At 45.2% G+C, this 18835-nt stretch overlaps 1 protein-coding gene across 1 annotated transcript in view; it reads left to right on the top strand.

Annotated features, from left to right (window-relative positions):
• Window positions 1–18835, top strand: part of SWT1 (SWT1 RNA endoribonuclease homolog) — a 99539-nt gene that overhangs the window by 24450 nt on the left and 56254 nt on the right. Inside the window, exons 13-14 of the mRNA XM_065409997.1 lie at window positions 9980–10116; window positions 18465–18616. Coding sequence (XP_065266069.1) covers window positions 9980–10116; window positions 18465–18616 — 289 coding nt within the window. The remainder of the gene's footprint in view (window positions 1–9979; window positions 10117–18464; window positions 18617–18835) is intronic.

Raw genomic sequence — 18835 nt, 5'->3', positions numbered from 1 at the left:
AGTGTGGACACAATTCGACAGTATTGGCCTCCGGGAGCTATCCCACAGTGCATCTTGTGACCGCTCTGGACAGCAATCTGAACTCGGATGCACTGGCCAGGTAGACAGGAAAAGCCCCGCGAACTTTTGAATTTAATTTCCTGTTTGCCCAGCGTGGAGCGCTGATCAGCAAAGGTGACCATGCAGAGCTCATCAGCACAGGTGACCATGCAGTCCCAGAATCAAAAAAGAGCTCTAGCATGGACCGTATGGGAGATACTGAATCTCATCTCTGTATGGGGAGATGAATCTGTTCCATCAGGACTCCGTTCCAAAAGACAAAATGCCAAAACATTTGAAAAAATCTCCAAGGCCATGATGGACAGAGGCCACAACAGGGACTCAACACAGTGCTGCGTGAAACTTAAGTTGCTGAGACAAGCGTACCAGAAAGCCAAAGAATCAAATGGATGCTCATGGAGGGAGGGGCAACTGACGACTGTAGGTATCCCACAGTTCCCGCACTCTCCGAAAACCATTTGAATTCTGGGTTGAGCTCCCAATGCCTGAAGGGTCAAAAACATTGTCGCGGGTGGTTCAGGGTATATGTCGTCAGCCCTCCCCTCACCCCTGTGAAAGCAAAGGGAAAAAAATCGTATCTCGCCTTTTTTCAGTGTCACCATATGTCTACTGGATGCTGCTGGCAGACGCGGTGCTGCAGCGCTACACAGCAGCATCCCCTTGCCTTGCCTTGCAGATGGCAGACGGTGCAGTATGACTGGTAACCGTCATCGTCGTCCCGTGGGTGCTCCTGGCTGACCTTGGTGAGGTTGGTCGGGGGTGCCTGGACAAAAATGGGAATGACTCCAGGTCATTCTCCTCTTTAAGTTTTGTGTAATGGAGATTCAGTCCTGCCTGGAATATCATGCCATCTGGAGGCTTCTGCCTCAGGCTGCTCTCCCAGTCGGCAGCACCGCGCAGTCGCACCTACCCCAGCCTACCCCTTGCTCCCAGGGCTCACAATCAGATACTTAGACCTCTACATTTTGCTGTAAATAAAAAAATAAAACTGCTGTTTAGAACTGTCCCCTAACATACATATCCTGGGACATTTTGTATTTTACCAGTGCCAACCAAAGGCCCACACACAAATGGAGATTCAGTCCTGCCTGTGCTTCTATCCTAGTGCTTATCCCAGATTCCCATTTTCAGCTATAGGCTGAGCAAGTGCAGAATGGTGGTTCACTCTACTTTGCTGTAAGCCAACCGTCCTCCCCTCCCCCCTTTGATCTCTGCTTGCAGAGGCAATAAAGTCAGTGTTGTTTCAAATTCATGCATTCTTTATTACTTCATCACACAAATGGGGGGATAACTGCCAAGGTAGCCGGGGAGGGGTGGGGGAGGAGGGAAGCAACGGGTGGGGTTGTTGTAGGGGCACCCCCTAGAATGGCATGCAGCTCATCATTTCTGCGGGATGTCTGGGGCTCTGACCCGGAGCGGCCGTTTGCCTCTCTGGTTCTTTAGTAGGCTTACCTGATATTCTAAGCAGGACTGACTCTCCATTAGACAAAACTTAAAGAAGAGAATGACCTGGGGGTCATTCCCATTTTTGTCCAGGTGCTCCCAACCGACCTCACCAAGGTCAGCCAGGAGCACCCATGACAGCAGCAGACGGTACAGTATGACTGGTAACCGTCTTTGCTAACTTGCAAAGGCAAGGGGATGCTACAGTACCGCGTCTGTCAGCAGCATCCAGTGACAGTGAAAAAAGGCTGAATGGGTTCCATGGTTGCCGTGCTATGGCGTCTGCCCAGGCAATCCAGAGAAAAGGGCGCTAAATGATTGTCTGCCGTTGCTTTCACAGAGGGAGGATTGGCTGATGACATTTACCCAAAACCACCCGCGACAAATTTTTGGCCCCATCAGGCATTGGGAGCTCAACCCATAATTCCAATAGGCAGGGGAGACTGCGGGAACTATGAGATAGCTATGGGATAGCTACCCACAGTGCAATGCTCTGGAAGTCGACGGTAGCCTCGGTACATGGACGCACACCGCTGAATTAATGTGCTTAGTGTGGCCGCATGCACTCTACTTTATACAATCTGTTGCCAAAAATCGAATTCTGTAAAATCCGAGTAATCCCGTAGTGTAGACATACCCCTAGACAAACATGAGTATGGGGAGATTGTCCATAATGATTCCATGTTAAGTTAGCATAATCTGAGTTAAGAGATGACTCTTGTATTGTGCGGCTCTGTTAAACTCAGGCTGTGATTTATACGCTAAAATTCATCTATACTCTTTTTGGCTTCTTACAGCCTCATGAGTAATAAAGATTCTTCAGCTGGAACTTGGGTAATTTTGTTGTATTAGGCAGAACAGAATTCAGCTCAGTCCATCACGTCTTCATTGGGTGCGCAGCAGGGTGGATTGATTTAAATCATTGGCTTAAATCTTGTTTTTGCATTTGCATTTCTTAATTCTTTTTTGGGTGCTTGCACATGTCCATTCCACTTAAGTGTGTGCCAGTGCACCGGAGCTAGAGAACATTTCCCCATAGTGGTACCCATCTGGGCAGCACATGTGCCCTCCATGCACCGGTGCTGCTTAGTGGGAGCATGAAAGGAAGGGATGCCCCTGTTTCTTCTCACCGCCTATGATTGGTGGTCAGAGCAAGTGTGAGCTCTTCATGTTTTCTCTGTGTGTTAGTTACTTAGTTAGTTAGCTGTACCCATTTTAGGTTTCCATTTACCTATTCTTTTGTCTTTGTTTTGTTGTTGTTGAGCTTTGCTCTATACTGTGATATACTGAAGTCTTTTTTCCTTCAGAGGGCTAAATGGTCAGACTCCCTTAAGGATAAATCAAGTTCTGAGGTTAGGAGGTGAGGTGGTCCCCTGTACTGTATTCCTGCAGTGTTGAGTTGTTGACTCCAGCATCTCAAGGGGCTCTGTCAAGACAGACTCCATTGCCTACTTCATCTGTGGCACTGATTTCTGTTCCCTAGGCTATTTTGTCAGTACCAACTATGTGTTAGGCATATGCAGTGGCACAGGCCCTCTTGTGCTTGTCAGTGCCAGCTTCACCTCTCAGGCAGGATAACTCCCAGGTACCAGATCTGACAGCTTTGGTACCAACCCATGTGGTACCAATTGTGCGGGACAATGTAGAATTGCAAATCCTCAGGTGCTGCTTGCCAGATATGATTATTCAAATTGGAATGCAATGTCTAAGTCTCAAGACAAGTTACCAAACAATGTCAAAGAGGAATTTAAGGTGTTTATTAATGATGGTTGTTTGGTTTCCCAGTCTTCTCTACAGGCTTCACTGGATGAAGCAGACTCCGCAGCTCCACTGATGGCAGTGGCATTGCTATTCGTTGTGCTTCGTGGCTGCAAGCACTTGGTATTCCGACTGAAGTGCAGCATACTATAGAAGGCTTGCCTCTGAGGGTTCAAGTCTGTTCTCTGGCAAAATAGCTGAGGCTCTGCACTCTTTAAAAGATTCCTCAGCAATCCTGAAATCTTTGGGTATTTACACTCCTGCTATAAAAATTGAAAAGGATTGTGGCATAAGTGGTCTTGCCTAGTGGTCACAGCTGGATTGAGGTCTGCCCAGCAGGAACAGTAGTTACCAGGCAGGAATTGAAGGAATTGCAAAAACTAAGTTCTGTAAGCAAGAGCCAGGGTCAGAGTCAGGCTGGGATCAGAGATCAGAAGTAGTACAAAGCTGGAATCAGGAGGCAAGAGTCAGGGTCAGTCAGACTGCAGTCAGAGGCTGGAGATCAGAGGCTGTAGCAGGCTAGAGTCAGGAGGCAGGAATCAGGGTGAGAGTAAGGCTGGAGTCAGACACAGGAGATCAAGCAGAGTCTGGCGTTGCAGCAGGCTGAAGTCTGTGAGGTTGCCCAGGCCACTTCCTGGGGCAACCCATGGAGTTAAATAGGGCACTTGGCCAATCAGAGAGGTGCAGGGTACCATCACTCTGGATCTCTTGGGCGGTATTTTCTGCAGCGTTTACTCTCCATAGTGCTCCCTGGCTGTGCCTCTGGATGGTCTCCCAGTGGGACGGTGAGAATTTTATAGCCATCCCAGGCTCTGCAGACCTGGGTTCTAGTCCCTGGGTCCTTACAAAGAGAAAACAGTTTCTGCCTCAGGTGCATCAGAGCTATCCATCATACTACCTGGTGAGGGAGCCTAACACTTCTAAAAGACATACATGACAAGTTCCAAAGGAGAAGACCTCCATCTCTGCCTCCTACATCTGTGACAGTGAGACAGCTGTCAGTTTCCAAACAGTCTGTCTGACTCAGTCGAGAGCACCAAAGTTCCCTTCCCTTTGGCTGCAAGTTGTACTGCTTGGCATCATGTTGTCAGACAGGTGGGTTCTAAGCACGGTGCAAGTGGGATATATTCTACAAATCACGTCTATTCCACTCTCCCATCCACCTTTTCTGTCTCTTTTCAGGGATCACTCTCCTAAGACTGTACTAATTCAGGAAGAACAGTCTCTGTTGCTGTTAGGAGGCACTTCTTCTATGGCCCCTACATCAAGAGAAGGGATTTTATTCCTAGTATTTTCTCATTCTGAAGTCCAAGGAAGGCCTCAGACCCATTCTGGACCTGCAGAATCTCAAGCAATTCATAAAGATAAAATTTCTAATGGTTACCCTATCCTCTATTATCCCATTCCTATCTCTCAGCGACTGGCTTGCTACCCTTGACTTAAAGAAGGTATACTTCCTTGTGGCCCTGTCAAGGCTGTATCCCCACTTTGAACTTTAGGGTACAAATGTAGGGGCCTGCATGAAAACTTCTAAGCTTATCTACCAGCTTAGCTCTGGTCCGCTGCCACCATCTTAAGAATTCCCTCCCTGGGAAGCCTTGAGAAACCTTTCACCAATTCCCTGGTGAATACAGATCCAAACTGCTTGGATCTTAAACAAGGAGAAATTGACCCTTCCCCCCTCCTTCCTTTCACCAACTCCTGGTGAATACAGATCCAAACCCCCTTTGGATCTTAAAACAAGGAGAAATCAATCAGGTTTTTTTAAAAGAAGGCTTTTAATTAAAGAAAAAGGTAAAAATCATCTCTGTAAAATCAGTATGGAAAATAACTTTACAGGGTAATCAAACTTAAAGAGCTCAGAGGAATCCCCTCTGTCTTAGGTTCAAAGTATAGCAAACAAGATAAGCACTCTGGTAAAAGGTACATTTACAAGTTGAGAAAACAAAGTAAATCTAAGACGCCTTGCCTGGCTTTTACTTACAATTTTGAAATAAGAGAGACTTGTTTAGAAAGATGGGGAGAACCTGGATTGATGTCCGGTCCCTCTCAGTCCCAAGAGCGAACAACCCCTTAAACAAAGGACACACACAAAAGCCTTTCCCCCCCCAAGATTTGAAAGTATCTTGTCCCCTCATTGGTCCTCTGGGTCAGGTGTCAGCCAGGTTACCCGAGCTTCTTAACCCTTTACAGGTAAAAGGATTTTGGAGTCTCTGACCAGGAGGGATTTTAGTACTGTACACAGAGAGCTGTTACCCTTCCTTTTATAGTTATGACAGGCCCTTCACCAGAGTCACAGGAAGTTCCTAAGATTTGTTCTGGCAGATATCCATTATTAGTTTGTTTCTTCCATTTGGCTTGTCCTCTGCCCCTGTTCTGAGTTTTCACAACGTGCATGGTGGTGGTGGCAGCACATGTTCAAAGGGTGGCATTTAGGTGTATCTTGAATAACTGGTTGCTCCCTGGACAGTCCAAGAACCAGGTGGAAGAAGGGGTGCAGAAGGTCTTGTCTCTTTCAAGTTTTAGGCTTGCTAATCAACAAAGACCAACCAGATCTAACCCCTGAAAAGAAGATAAAATTTGCAGTTCTCGATTCAACCACAGCGAAGCCATATTTGTTTCAGGCAATACACAATCTGTGCTCAGAATTCCAGGCGCATCCCTGTGTAACAGTGAGGAATTGCAAGAGACTTTTAGGACACATGGCAACTTGCACATATGTGACCCAGCATGCCAGACTTCACTTTAGGGTCATGCAGAGGTGGTTGAAGTCAATTTACCATTGCTCCCGACATCCGCTGGGCATGCTGACTCAAATACCTGCAACTGTTCTCTTCTCCCTGAATTGGTGGATGGACTCAGTCAATGTAAGCACCAGGGTTCCCTTTACTCCTGCTCTACCATCAGTGACTCTAGTCACAGATGCTTCATCCTTGGCTGGGGAGCACATCCTGTGAGCTTACAAACTCAGGGTCGGGACCTCTTCCTCTATATCAATGTCAGGGAGCTTTGGGCTATACACCTAGCCTGTCAGATATTTCTCCCTCATATAGCTGGCTGCTCCATGCAGGTTCTCACAAACAGTGCTGTGGTGATGTTTTACTTTTACAAACAGGGAGGGGCCACATCTGATGTCCACTACTTCTTGGTGAAGGGTCTTTGGAATTTCTGCATGAAGAATGGAAAATACCTGCAAGTATTTCATCTCCTGGGCTCTCAATTCACTAGCAGACTGACTCAGCCGGTCATTCAGCAGAGGCCATGAGTGGCCCCACATACCTCATGTTGCAAAGTTAATTTTTCTGAATTGGGATTACCAGACTTGGACCTGTTCGCCACCCACCAGAACAGGAAGTGTCACTAATTTTCTTCAAGGGGAGGCCTCTGCCCAGGGTCACTAACGGCTGCCTTTCTGATGTCGAAACAGAAGACTTCTTTATGCTTCCCCCCCCCCCCCCCCCACCCCAACAGTGCTGAAGGTAGTGCCAAACTCAGACAGGACCATGCCATCCTAATTTTGATAGTGCCTGCCTGGTCTGGTCAATGTTTGTTCTCAAACCTATTGAACATCTGTTTTTGGGATCCAATTCCCTCCATACATAATCTGATAGGATCATAGCCAGATTTTGAATCCTGTTTCAGCCTGCATCTCACTGCCTGGATGCGCTCAGTGGTTAGATAATCAAAGGTTTCCCTGTTTTGGTGGCAGTTCAGACTGTGCATTTTGCATAATGGAAAGTCATCTACCAGATGTACATTATTTCATGAAATAGAATGACTTTCTTTGGTCCAGGCACCTGATACAGAGGCGGATTAAGGTTTTGTGGGCCCTGGGCCAGAGCAAGTGGGGGGGGGGGGACGCCCCACCCTGTTTTGCCCATTCCTCCCCCCCACTGCAGCCCTGCAACCCATTTGCTCCTTTCTGCCCCCTCAAGACTGGAGAAGCTCTGTCTCTTTCCCCCCTCCTCCCCCCGGCCCCAGGCCTGCAGTGGGGAGAGCAAGAGCTCTGGGCACAGGGGCTTCCCCTGCCCTGGCTGCCCGGCACTTCTGCCCGGGTGCGGGGGCTTCCCCTGCCCCACCTGGTGGCCAGGGCTCCACTGCCCGTCGACCCAGTAGTTAATCCGCCACTGAGAGTACCTCATGGTCCAGTGCTCTTATTTAGGTGAATTTGGATTACCGCCTTCACCTAAAACAGATGAGCCTGACCGTTAGCATCAAGGTGTACTCTTAATTATCTCAGTGACTAGCCCACCTTTAGGTGGCAGGTCTGTATTCTCCAATTCTATGATTATATCAGATTTTTGAAAGGTTTGGACAGACTCTCTTCCCGCCTGTGTAAGATCCAATCCCTTCCCGGCATTTGAACTCAGTTCTTTCAGGTTTGATGGGACCTCCTTTTGAACCCATGGCCACGTGTTCATTGTCCCAGCTCTCAATTAAAGTTGTGTTTTTTATTAGCTCAGCTATGAGAGTTGCTGAGCTGCGAGCATTGATGGCTGACCCTTCCTATATGACTTTTTATGACAACAGAGAGGCCTTACATCGTCACCCCAAATTTCTTGCCAAGGTGGTTTTGGACTTTCATTTGAACCAGACTGTTTATTTGCTGACATTCTTTCCCATTCTCACAAAGATGAAGAGCAGCTACAGACCTTGGACATTGAAAGAGCTTTTAGCTTTTTACTTTGTCAGAATTAAGGAGTTTTGGGCATCTCCTCAGCTGTTTGTTTCGTTTACTATTGCATGAAAGGGAAATCAATAAACCTCCCAGACAGTCTGCTCCTGGATTTCCACTTGCATTTTCTTGTTACCATATTGCCCATGTATCTCTTCCTCACAATGTGTTAGCCCACTCTGCAAGGACTAAGGTGGCTTCAACAGCTATCCTGGGTCACGTTCCTATTACTGACACTTGCTAGGCTGCCATGTGGTCTTTGGTTTATATGATGACCCTTATGCCATCTCCCCTCCAGAGATGATACTAAGTTTGGGAGAATAGTGGTGCAGTCCTTGTTTAGGTAGACAGTGATACCCTCCTCCATCAGGATCTGCTTGAGAGTTACCTAAGTAGAATGGACAAGTGCAAGCACTCGAAGAAGGAAAAAAGATATATGCCTGTTCAGTAATTGTTGTTCAACATGTGTTATGCGTGTCCATTTCATAACCTGCTGTTCTCCCCTCTACACTGGAGCCAATACATATGGTGGCTTCTGGTATAAGAAGGAACTGAGGGGGAGGTTGGGATGGCTCTGCTCTTTAACCTGTCGCTAAGCAGTACAAGTGCCCGATGGATATTGCTATGGGAAAAAGTACTCTGGCACACTGGTGCACAGACAACTAAGTGAAGTGGACATGTGCAACTCCTCTTGAGCAACAGTTGCAGAACAGGCATGTAACTATTTTTTTTTTTTATTCTTCCAAAGAGAGGTTGATTCTCATTAACCTTAAAACACATTGATTTGCAACTACATAGAGCCATCACACTAAATCTGGTGCTTCTTTTTGCCATTCTGGATGATACATTGAATCAATACACATTTAAGCAATTATATAGCTTAATATACATGTACTCAGATTTGTAGATTTTTTTCAGTTTTATGATCTTAGAAAATGGTGAATGATGCATTTCTTATTTGCTAGAGCATTAATTTTTTTACTTGTGACTTTTGTCAAGCTGCATTTGAATGGAAATTGAAATTCAATTAATGCACAAACAGCATTTTAAAATTGGTTTTATTTAATTAAAAAAATCTTTTAAATGTGCTGGATGAAAAATCTGTTTTAAATGCAATACATTTGATACTTACTTAAAGAAAGCATTCTCTATAGTTAGTGACTAGAAACAATCAGTGCCATTATGTCCTTCAAGATTTTAGAACTAGTAGAACTCTTCCTCCTCCCACCTTGTTATCCTCTTCCAATCTATGAATAAAAAACAAGCTTTCTTGCTTTTTTTTTTTTCTCCTCCAATTCCCAAATGGTTTCTCACCTTTTGAATGAATTAGTCATTGACCTGAAATATTCTCTCAGAAGAGGCTACTACTGTCAAAAGCTGATTTAGCATTTCAACTTACTCTGGTTCCAGGTGCTTTAGCCAGTGACTTCTACCAGTTCAGTGGTTTGACTTTCATTAAAATTTTTGTAGCAAACCATGTCCTGCTTGAATATTTTTATTTAATTTTAAATTATTTTAATAGATTAGAGTAAGTGTAGGTCTTAAAATAGGTTATCAATTAAAATTTATTTTTAGTTTTATTTTAAAAAGAAAAATTGTTTAATTTAAATTAAACTGATTTAAATTTTAAAAAATCCAATTTGATGTAAAGACGTGTGGCGCGGGGGGAGTTGTTTTTATTTTTGGCAGTAAATAAGCAAATATGGTTTGATCTGTTGAGTTAAAAGACGTCAGTGTTTGCAGCTGCTTTTCCAGTGAAATCAGGCCTAAAGTGTGGTTATAAAAAAACAAAAAAAAACTTTAATATATTTTGTGTGTTTCTTTTCAGAATAGCTACTTCTTGATTTAGCTATCTCATCTGCTTTCTTACATGGGTACCTTTTTTTCTTTCGCAGGCAATATGTTATTTATAGTGAAACCCTTCAAGATTTATATGGGCTTACTGAAGACAAGTTTGTCAATGGGTTAGCTTTACGATTTAGAATATAACCGTGTTGTTGAGAAGTTAATACAATCAAAACAAAAGTAAATCTCTTTTCATAGGGATGATAAAAATTTATGCAGCAAAGCCCTAGTGAGTGATGTAAAGGCCCTATGCAAAGCAGATTTGGTTACTGCACTCCAGAACCTGAATGTAAACAGCCATCAGAACTGTGTTGGCCTACAACAATCAAAAACTGGTGAGTTTGCATGTGTGCGCATATTTATAGTGGCCCTGTGAGTCATTCGGAGCATAATTACATTTGCAGAAAATTAAGTTTGTCTTCATACACTCAGAACTTCTAGAACATTCACCTTGAGGGCTGACATTTTCCACCTTTGGTCTCTACCCAAAGATGACGTGTGTGTGAAAGTTTGAGAGCTTGAGTAAAACTGTTTTAGTTAATCGAATAATGAAAGTAGTAAGTACGTTTCCCAGCTCTGTGTATATGTGTGCATTAAAACAAAACTTCTAGCCACCTTTTAAAAAATCTATTTTTTAAATAGAGGTTAGCCCCAACACAACTCTCTAACTCAAAAAGGTTTGATACTAAGTCCATGAATCTACTATTAGTTGGATTCCTGAACTAACTTATAAATCTAAGGTCACTCAATAATACTGCTTAATATGTACAGCTATACTTGTACCATCGGCAATGGGTTATAATGGTGTAACTTAGCCTTGAGTGGGCCAATTCTTACTATCCAGGATTCAAGATAGCTGTTCATATTAAACAGTATTATGGAGTTGTCTTGTAATATACCAGGTATAATTCTATTGCAGTCAGTGGAATTTTACCTACTTAGACCCTGGCTGTATTTGGCCCTTAGTATTCTATAGACAGGTATTTCTTAGACACACACAAGTAAGTTCATTTCTAAGTCACTTAAAAAATCAGGAATGTGGAGTAGAGTCATGAATAAATATATTCTGAGAAATTAGGTCATCTTGGTTAGTGGTCTGTTGCTTAAGACAAAGCATAATACAAATTGGCATAATAAGAAGTACTGAGGAAAACCTAAGAAAATGAAATTTAGGGCAAATAACCTGCTGGGAAGGGACTTAGTCTGATCTAGAAGGCTGAAATACCCCATGTGCTTAGTAACACAGCTTTCTGTGGACACATCTTAGTGCTCTTTACACTTGCTGCCCTTCAAATACAGAATCCAGAGCAAGGTTTCTGCCTAATATTAAGAGCCCTCTGTAGGACTGGCTCTAAGTACCAAAGAGATCACCTCTCCCTGTGTGATTGAACTTCCCATCTTTGGTATGTTCCGAACAAAGAAACTCAGCTAGTAGGAGGAAATTCATGAAGTGTGCGAGATTAAACTTTCAGAGAACCTGAACTAGGGAACTGTCTGCTACTAGAAAAGAATGATGGACGTGCGTACTTCGAGAACTAAGACAAAATTCAGTTACTCGCTAATCTTTCTCTTAAGGATCTTGATAGGACCAGTGCTGTTCAACATATACATTAATGATCTGGAAAAGGGAGTGAACAGTGATTAAAACATAGATAAGAATGGCCATACTGGGTCAGACCAAAAGTCCATCTAGCCTACTTTCCCATCTTCCGACAGGGAAATGGGAATGAACAGAATAGGTAACCATCAAGTGATCCATTCCCTGTCGCCCATTCCCAGCTTCCGGCAAACAGAGGTTAGGGACACCATCCCTGCCTGTCCTGGCTAATAGCCATTGATGGACCTATCCTCCGTGAATTAATCTAGTTCTTTTTTAAATCCTGTTATAGTCTTGGCCTTCACAACATCCTCTGGCAAAGAGTTCCACAGGTTGACTGTGCATTGTGTGAAGAAATACTTCCTTTTATTTGTTTTTTAAACCTGCTTCCTATTAATTTCACTTGGTGACCCTTAGTTCTTTTGTGTTATGAGAAGTAGTAAATAATACTTCCTTATTTACTTTCTCCACACCAGTCATGATTTTATAGACCTCTATCATATCCCTCTTAGTTGTCTCTTTTCCAAGCTGAAAAGTCCCAATTTTATTAATCTCTCCTCAAACGGAAGCCGTCCCATACCCCAATCATTTTTGTTGCCCTTTCCTGAGCCTTTTCCAATTCCAATATATCTTTGTGCAAATATAGTTGCCCCATCCCAAAAAAAGTATTCAAGATATAGATGTATCATGGATTTATATAGAGGCAATATATTTTCTGTCTCATCTATCCCTTTCTTAATGATTACCAACATTGTTAGCTTTTTTGAGTGCATGTTTTCAGAGAACTATCCACAATGATGCCAAAATCTTTCTTGAGTGGTAACAGCTAATTTAGACCCCATCATTTTATATTGTGACAGACCCAGACCAATGGGGTACAGGAGTCTGGTAGAGGGCAAATATACTGGTCACTGGATGAGTAGTTTTTTGTTCCCTGAGTGACCAGAGCAAGGGCTGTACTAGAGTAATCAGGAACCTGCTAGAACCAGTTAAGGCAGGCAGGTTAATTAGGACACCTGGAGCCAATTAAGAAGAAGCTTCTAGAATCAATTAAGGCAGGCTAATCAGGGCACCTGGGTTTTAAAAAGGAGCTCACTTCAGTTTGTGGTGCGAGTGTGAGGAACTGGGAGCAAGAGGCGCAAGGAGCTGAGAGTGAGAGGGTGTGCTGCTGGAGGACTGAGGAGCACAAGCGTTATCAGACACCAGGAGGAAGGTCCTGTGGTGAGAATAAGGAAGGTGTTTGGAGGAGGCCATGGGGAAGTAGCCCAGGGAGTTGTAGCTGTCATGCAGCTGTTACACGAGGCACTATAGACAGCTGCAGTCCACAGGGCCTTGGGCTGGAACCAGGAGTAGAGGGCGGGCCCGGGTTCCCCCCAAACCTCCCAATTGACCTGGACTGTGGGTTCTTCCAGAGGGGAAGGTCTCTGGGCTGTTCCCCAACCCACATGGTGAATCTCTGAGGCAAGAAAATCCGCCAATAAGTGCAGGACCCACCAGCATAGAGGAGGAACTTTGTCACACTGGTGTCAGGAGTGGGATCTTGGGGTGCACAGCGCGGCGGAAGAAGGAGGGTGATTTAAAAAAACAAACAAATAAACAACAACAAAAAACAAACAAAAAGGGAAAGAAGGGCAGCTAAGGCCTTGGGAACCCGAATACTGACCCAAAGCCAGAGGGTCGCTCTTGTAGGTAGGCGGACCCGCGCAGCTGAAAAGGAGGCCACGCAGGAGGGAGAAGCACCTGAGTCTGACCTCCACCCTAATGCTTCTGAACCAGTAGAGGCAACAGAGACTGGGCCCCTAGATCTTGGGCAGATTAGCCCCAGGAGAGGAAATTTTGGACGGGACCAGGCAGAAGACCCAAGGTATGACAACATTAGGAAGGAGGTGACTGAAATAGATGGGGTCCCCGTGGAAGGAAAAACCCAGGGACCAGGACCCTATTTCACAATGAAGAAGGATCTCTTATACCGGGTTGCACCAGTACAGGGGCAGAAGGTACAGCAGATCCTAGTACCTCAAAAACACCACAATGCTGTATTAAGTCTGGCTCATAGTCATCTTTTTGGGGGACATTTGGGGGTAGAGAAGACCCTGGCACAAGTCCTACGACGGTTCTTCTGGCCCGGAGTACATGAAGAAGTGCGGAGGTATTGTGCCTCCTGCCCGGAGTGTCAGCTGCACACTCCCCGTCCCCACTTGAGGGCACCTTTAGTACCCCTTCCCATCATAGAGGTCCCCTTCGAGCGAATAGCCATGGACCTAATGGGACCACTGGAGAAGACGGCTCGGGGCCACCAATATATACTTGTTGTTTTGGACTATGCTACTCGCTACCCAGAAGCCGTCCCCCTGCGGAACACGGCCTCTAAAACTATAGCCAAAGTGCTGGTGGGGATCTTTGCCCGAATGGGGCTACCGAAGGAGATATTAACCGACCAAGGAACCCCATTTATGTCGAAGCTAATGAAGGACCTCTGTACGCTGCTCCATATACATACCCTGAGAACTTTGGTCTACCATCCGCAGACTGATGGGTTGGTAGAAAGGTTTAACCGAACCCTCAAGGCTATGATAAGGAAGGTGGTAAGTCAGGACGGGAAGGATTGGGACACCCTACTACCCTACCTTATGTTCGCTATCCGGGAGGTACCACAGGCCTCAACTGGGTTTTCCCCCTTCGAGTTATTATACGGGCGTCACCCCCGTGGCATACTAGATATCGTCAAAGAGATCTGGGAAGAGGAACCCAATGAGGGGAGAAATATAATAGAGCATGTAATGCAGATCCGAGACCGGATAGCACAGGTTACCCCTATTGTACGGGAAAATTTGGAGAAGGCACAGGAGGCCCAGCGAACCCATTACAATCGCCAGACAAAAGTGCGACAGTTCTAACCAGGGGATCGGGTTATGGTGTTGGTACCCACTGCAGAAAGCAAGCTTCTGGCCCAATGGCAGGGGCCCTATGAGATGGTTGAACCCGTGGGGGAAGTAACCCACAAGGTGCGGCAGCCAGGATGCAGAAAACAAGAACAGATTTATCACGTTAACCTTCTGAAACCCTGGAGAGGCATGCACAACGGTCCAAAAAGACCTAACCCAGGAAAACAAGCCTTCCAAACAGGTGAGAGTGTCTCCCGATTTAACACGTGACCAGAAGAATGAGGTGTCTGAGATGATCTTCCGGAACCAAGATGTGTTCTCGACAAAACCGGGTCGAACAACCGAGACATATCACCACATCGTCACGAACCCTGGGGCCAGAGTAACAATGAGGCCCTATCGGGTGCCAGCGGCAAAAAGGGAGGAAATAAAAGCAGAAGTAAAAAAAAATGCTGGAGTTGGGGATCATCGAAGAATCCCACAGTCAGTGGTCCAGCCCAGTCGTGCTGGTGCCCAAACCTGATGGCACCACAAGATTTTGCAACGACTTCCGGCGACTAAACGAAGTATCCCAGTTTGACGCGTACCCCATACCTTGCATAGATGAGCTAGTGGACTGTCTGGGAAATGCCCGGTTCTTGACTACCCTAGACTTGACAAAGGGGTACTGGCAGATTCCCCTTGCAGAAGATGGACTTTTTCAATATACTGTCCTCCCTTTTGGACTACATGGGGCCCCAGCTACATTCCAGCGCCTCATGGACAAGCTATTACGCCCACATAACAGTTATGCTGCTGCCTACTTGGACGATGTGGTCATTCATACCCCAGACTGGGAAACCCACCTGGAGAAGGTGGAGGCAGTCCTCGATACCTTCAGGCGAGTTGGCCTTACGGCAAACCCTGCCAAGCGTGCTGTAAGGTTTACGGAGGCCAAATATCTTGGCTACATTGTGGGGAAAAGATTTGGTAAAACCCCAAGTGAACAAGTTAGAGGCCATCCAAAATTGGCCCTGACCAAGTCGCAAGAAACAAGTCCGGGCGTTCCTAGGTGTGGTGGGGTATTACCGATGATTTATCCCCCACTTTGCCCCAAGGGCAAGCCCCCTGACAGACCTAGTGAAAGCCCGTGGACCTGATCTGGTGAGATGGTCTGACGCAGCAGAGGAAGCATTCACAGACCTACGGACTGCCCTCTGCAGTAACCCCGTACTGATAGCCCCTGATTTCACCAAGGAGTTTATCCTGCTGACGGATGCATCGGAAGTAGGGTTGGGGGCCGTTCTATCACAGATGGTCGGGGAGGAGGAACACCCAATTCTATACCTCAGTCGGAAACTTCTTCCAAGGGAACAAAAATATGCAGTGGTGGAGAGAGAATGCCTCGCTGTAAAATGGGCCATGGAAACATTGCGCTACTACCTGCTCGGGCGCAGATTTGTCCTCCGACCATGCCCCTCTTCAATGGATGCAGCGGAACAAGAAGAACACAAGGGTGACCAGATGGTTCTTATCCCTCCAACCTTTCCAGTTCCGTGTGCAACACAGAGCAGGGAGCCGTCATGACAACGCCGATGGCTTGTCACGTGTGCACTGTCTGGCGTCCCAAGCTGCCCAACCCCTTGGCGTTGAGCAGGAGGGAGGGATATGTGACAGACCCAGACCAGTGGGGTACAGGAGTGTGGTAGAGGGCAAATATACTGGTCACTGGATGAGTAGTTTTTTGTTCCCTGAGTGACCAGAGCAGGGGCTGTACTAGAGTAATCAGGAACCTGCTAGAACCAGTTAAGGCAGGCAGGCTAATTAGGACACCTGGAGCCAATTAAGAAGAAGCTTCTAGAATCAATTAAGGCAGGCTAATCAGGGCACCTGGGTTTTAAAAAGGAGCTCACTTCAGTTTGTGGTGCGAGTGTGAGGAGCTGGGAGCAAGAGGCGCAAGGAGCTGAGAGTGAGAGGGTGTGCTGCTGGAGGACTGAGGAGCACAAGCGTTATCAGACACCAGGAGGAAGGTCCTGTGGTGAGAATAAGGAAGGTGTTTGGAGGAGGCCATGGGGAAGTAGCCCAGGGAGTTGTAGCTGTCATGCAGCTGTTACAGGAGGCACTATAGACAGCTGCAGTCCACAGGGCCCTGGGCTGGAACCAGGAGTAGAGGGCGGGCCCGGGTTCCCCCCAAACCTCCCAATTGACCTGGACTGTGGGTTCTTCCAGAGGGGAAGGTCTCTGGGCTGTTCCCCAACCCACATGGTGAATCTCTGAGGCAAGAAAATCCGCCAATAAGCGCAGGACCCACCAAGATAGAGGAGGAACTTTGTCACAATATGGATAGTTGAGATTATTTTTTTCCAGTGTGCATTACTTTGTATTTATCAAGATCCCTTTGCAGCTCTTTGCAGTCTGCTTTGCACTTAGCTGTCTTGAGCAGTTTTGTATCATCTGCAAATTTTGCCACCTCACTGTTAACCCTTTTTCCACATCATTTATGAATATGTTGAATAGTACTAGTCCCAGTATAGACCCCTGAGGAACACCACTATTTACCTCTCTCCACTCTGAAAACTGTCCATTTATTCCTACCCTTTGTTTCCTGTCTTTTAACCAGATACCAGTCCATGAGAGGACCTTACCTCTTATCCCATGACCGCTTACTTTGCTTAAGAGCCTTTGGTGAGGACCTTGTCAAAGCCATTCTGAAAATCTCCGTACACTATATCCACTGAATCCCCCTTGTCCACATGCTTGTTGACTTCCCCCGCTCCCCCAAAGAATTCTAGTAGATTGTCGAGGCATGATTTTCCCTTTACAAAAAACATGTTGACTCTTTTTCCCAAAAATTATGTTAAATCCCAAAGTGATTGTGAAAAGACAGAGGGGTTTCTCACAAAAGTGGGTGACTGGACAACAAAATGGCAGATGAAATTCAACCTGATAAATGCAAAGTAGTGCAGATTGGAAAAAATAATCCCAACCATACATATAAAACGAAGGGGTCTAAATTAGCTAATTAAAAGAGATCTTGAAGGCACCATGGATACTTCTCTGACAACTTCAGCTCAATTTGCCGCAGCAATCAAAAAGGCTAACCGAATGTTAGAAATGGTTAGGAAAGGGATAGGAAATCAGACAAAATCTCCTAGTGTCGCTCTGTAAGTCCATGTTGTACCCATACCTTGAATACCATTCCCAGTTCTAGTCACCGCATCTCAAAAAGGATCTAGTAGAACTGGAAAAGATTCACCGAAGAGGAACAATGATCAAGTGTGTGGATGAGCTTCCAGACAAGAAGAGACTAAAAAGTTTAGGGCTGTTGAGCTTTGAAATAAGATGACTGAGCTGGATATGATAGAGATCTGTAAAATCATGAATGGGGTGGAAAAAGTGAATAGAGAACTTTTGTGGTTTTTTTGTTTTTGTTTTTTACCCTTTCCCACAATACAAAAACCAAGAGTCTCCAATGAAATTAATAAGCAGGTTTAATACAAACCAAGAGGAAGTACTTTTTCATACAATGCACAGCTAACCTATGGAACTCATTGCCATGGGCTGTTCTGATGGCCAAAAGTATAACTGGGTTAAACAAAGATATGGATAAATTCATGGAAGATAGTTCCATCAATGGCTATTAGCCAAGATGGTCAGGGATGCAAGCCCATGCTCGGGGCAACCCTAAACAGCTGAGTACCAGAAGCCGGGAGGAGAAGATGGGGGTTGATCCGTCAAATTGCCCTGTTCTGTATGCTCCTCCTGAAGCTCTGGTACTGGTTAGTGTCAGACAGGGTACTGGGCTCGATGGACCATTAGTCTGACCCAGTATGGCAGTTCTTAAGTTCAGTAGGCTCTTCACACAACATACAAGCAAGTCACAAACATAAATAAACACCCTAGAGAAGAATCATGCTATTTCTCCTTCTGGTGGTGGTGTGTGGGGGAGGAGAGGTGAGAAATATGGACACTGTTGATTCTATTTTAAAATACTTGGAAGGTGCTTGGATATTGTGGTCATGGAGTAGTAGAAGTAACTACATAGAAGTAAAGTGATGGAATCCTCTGTAGCTGGAGACCTACAACTAGAGGACAAAATATTAAATATGTTGTAGGCAACAATCCAGACTGGATTACAGAACCTAGCAACTTGTTTCTATAACTAATTTCTATGAATAATACACTAAAGAAAGCACTTACTGTAACTGTATTTACTTGACAGATACTGGGTCCCAGAAAACCAAGAGGGAAGATCCCAGCCTTACTACTCCACTCCTAAGCATTGTTCCTGACCTTGAAAAAAGTTTAGGAGAAGCTTTGTCCTCGATATTAGAAACTGAAATGAAAATTGCTTTTGGAAACTTGTGGATGGAGGTGGTTATTTGTGGTGTTTTGCTTGATATGTCAAATACTAAGTTAAAGATTGTGTCGGAGTCCAAAGTTCAATCTGTCTGCTTTTTACGTTACAATGTTAATGTAAGGCTGTATTGCAGTAAGGCTGATACAGTACAATGATGTGGAAGATGTCTCAAAATACATTCCAGTTGTTGACCCTGAACTCATTTTCAATTATAACCTCTTATGAAAATTTAA

This window comes from Emys orbicularis, chromosome 8 (genome assembly GCF_028017835.1).
Source record: "Emys orbicularis isolate rEmyOrb1 chromosome 8, rEmyOrb1.hap1, whole genome shotgun sequence".
Lineage (NCBI taxonomy): Eukaryota > Metazoa > Chordata > Testudines > Emydidae > Emys > Emys orbicularis.
The sequence above is the reverse complement of the archived record's forward strand: the minus strand, read 5'-3'. Positions and strand labels throughout refer to the sequence as shown.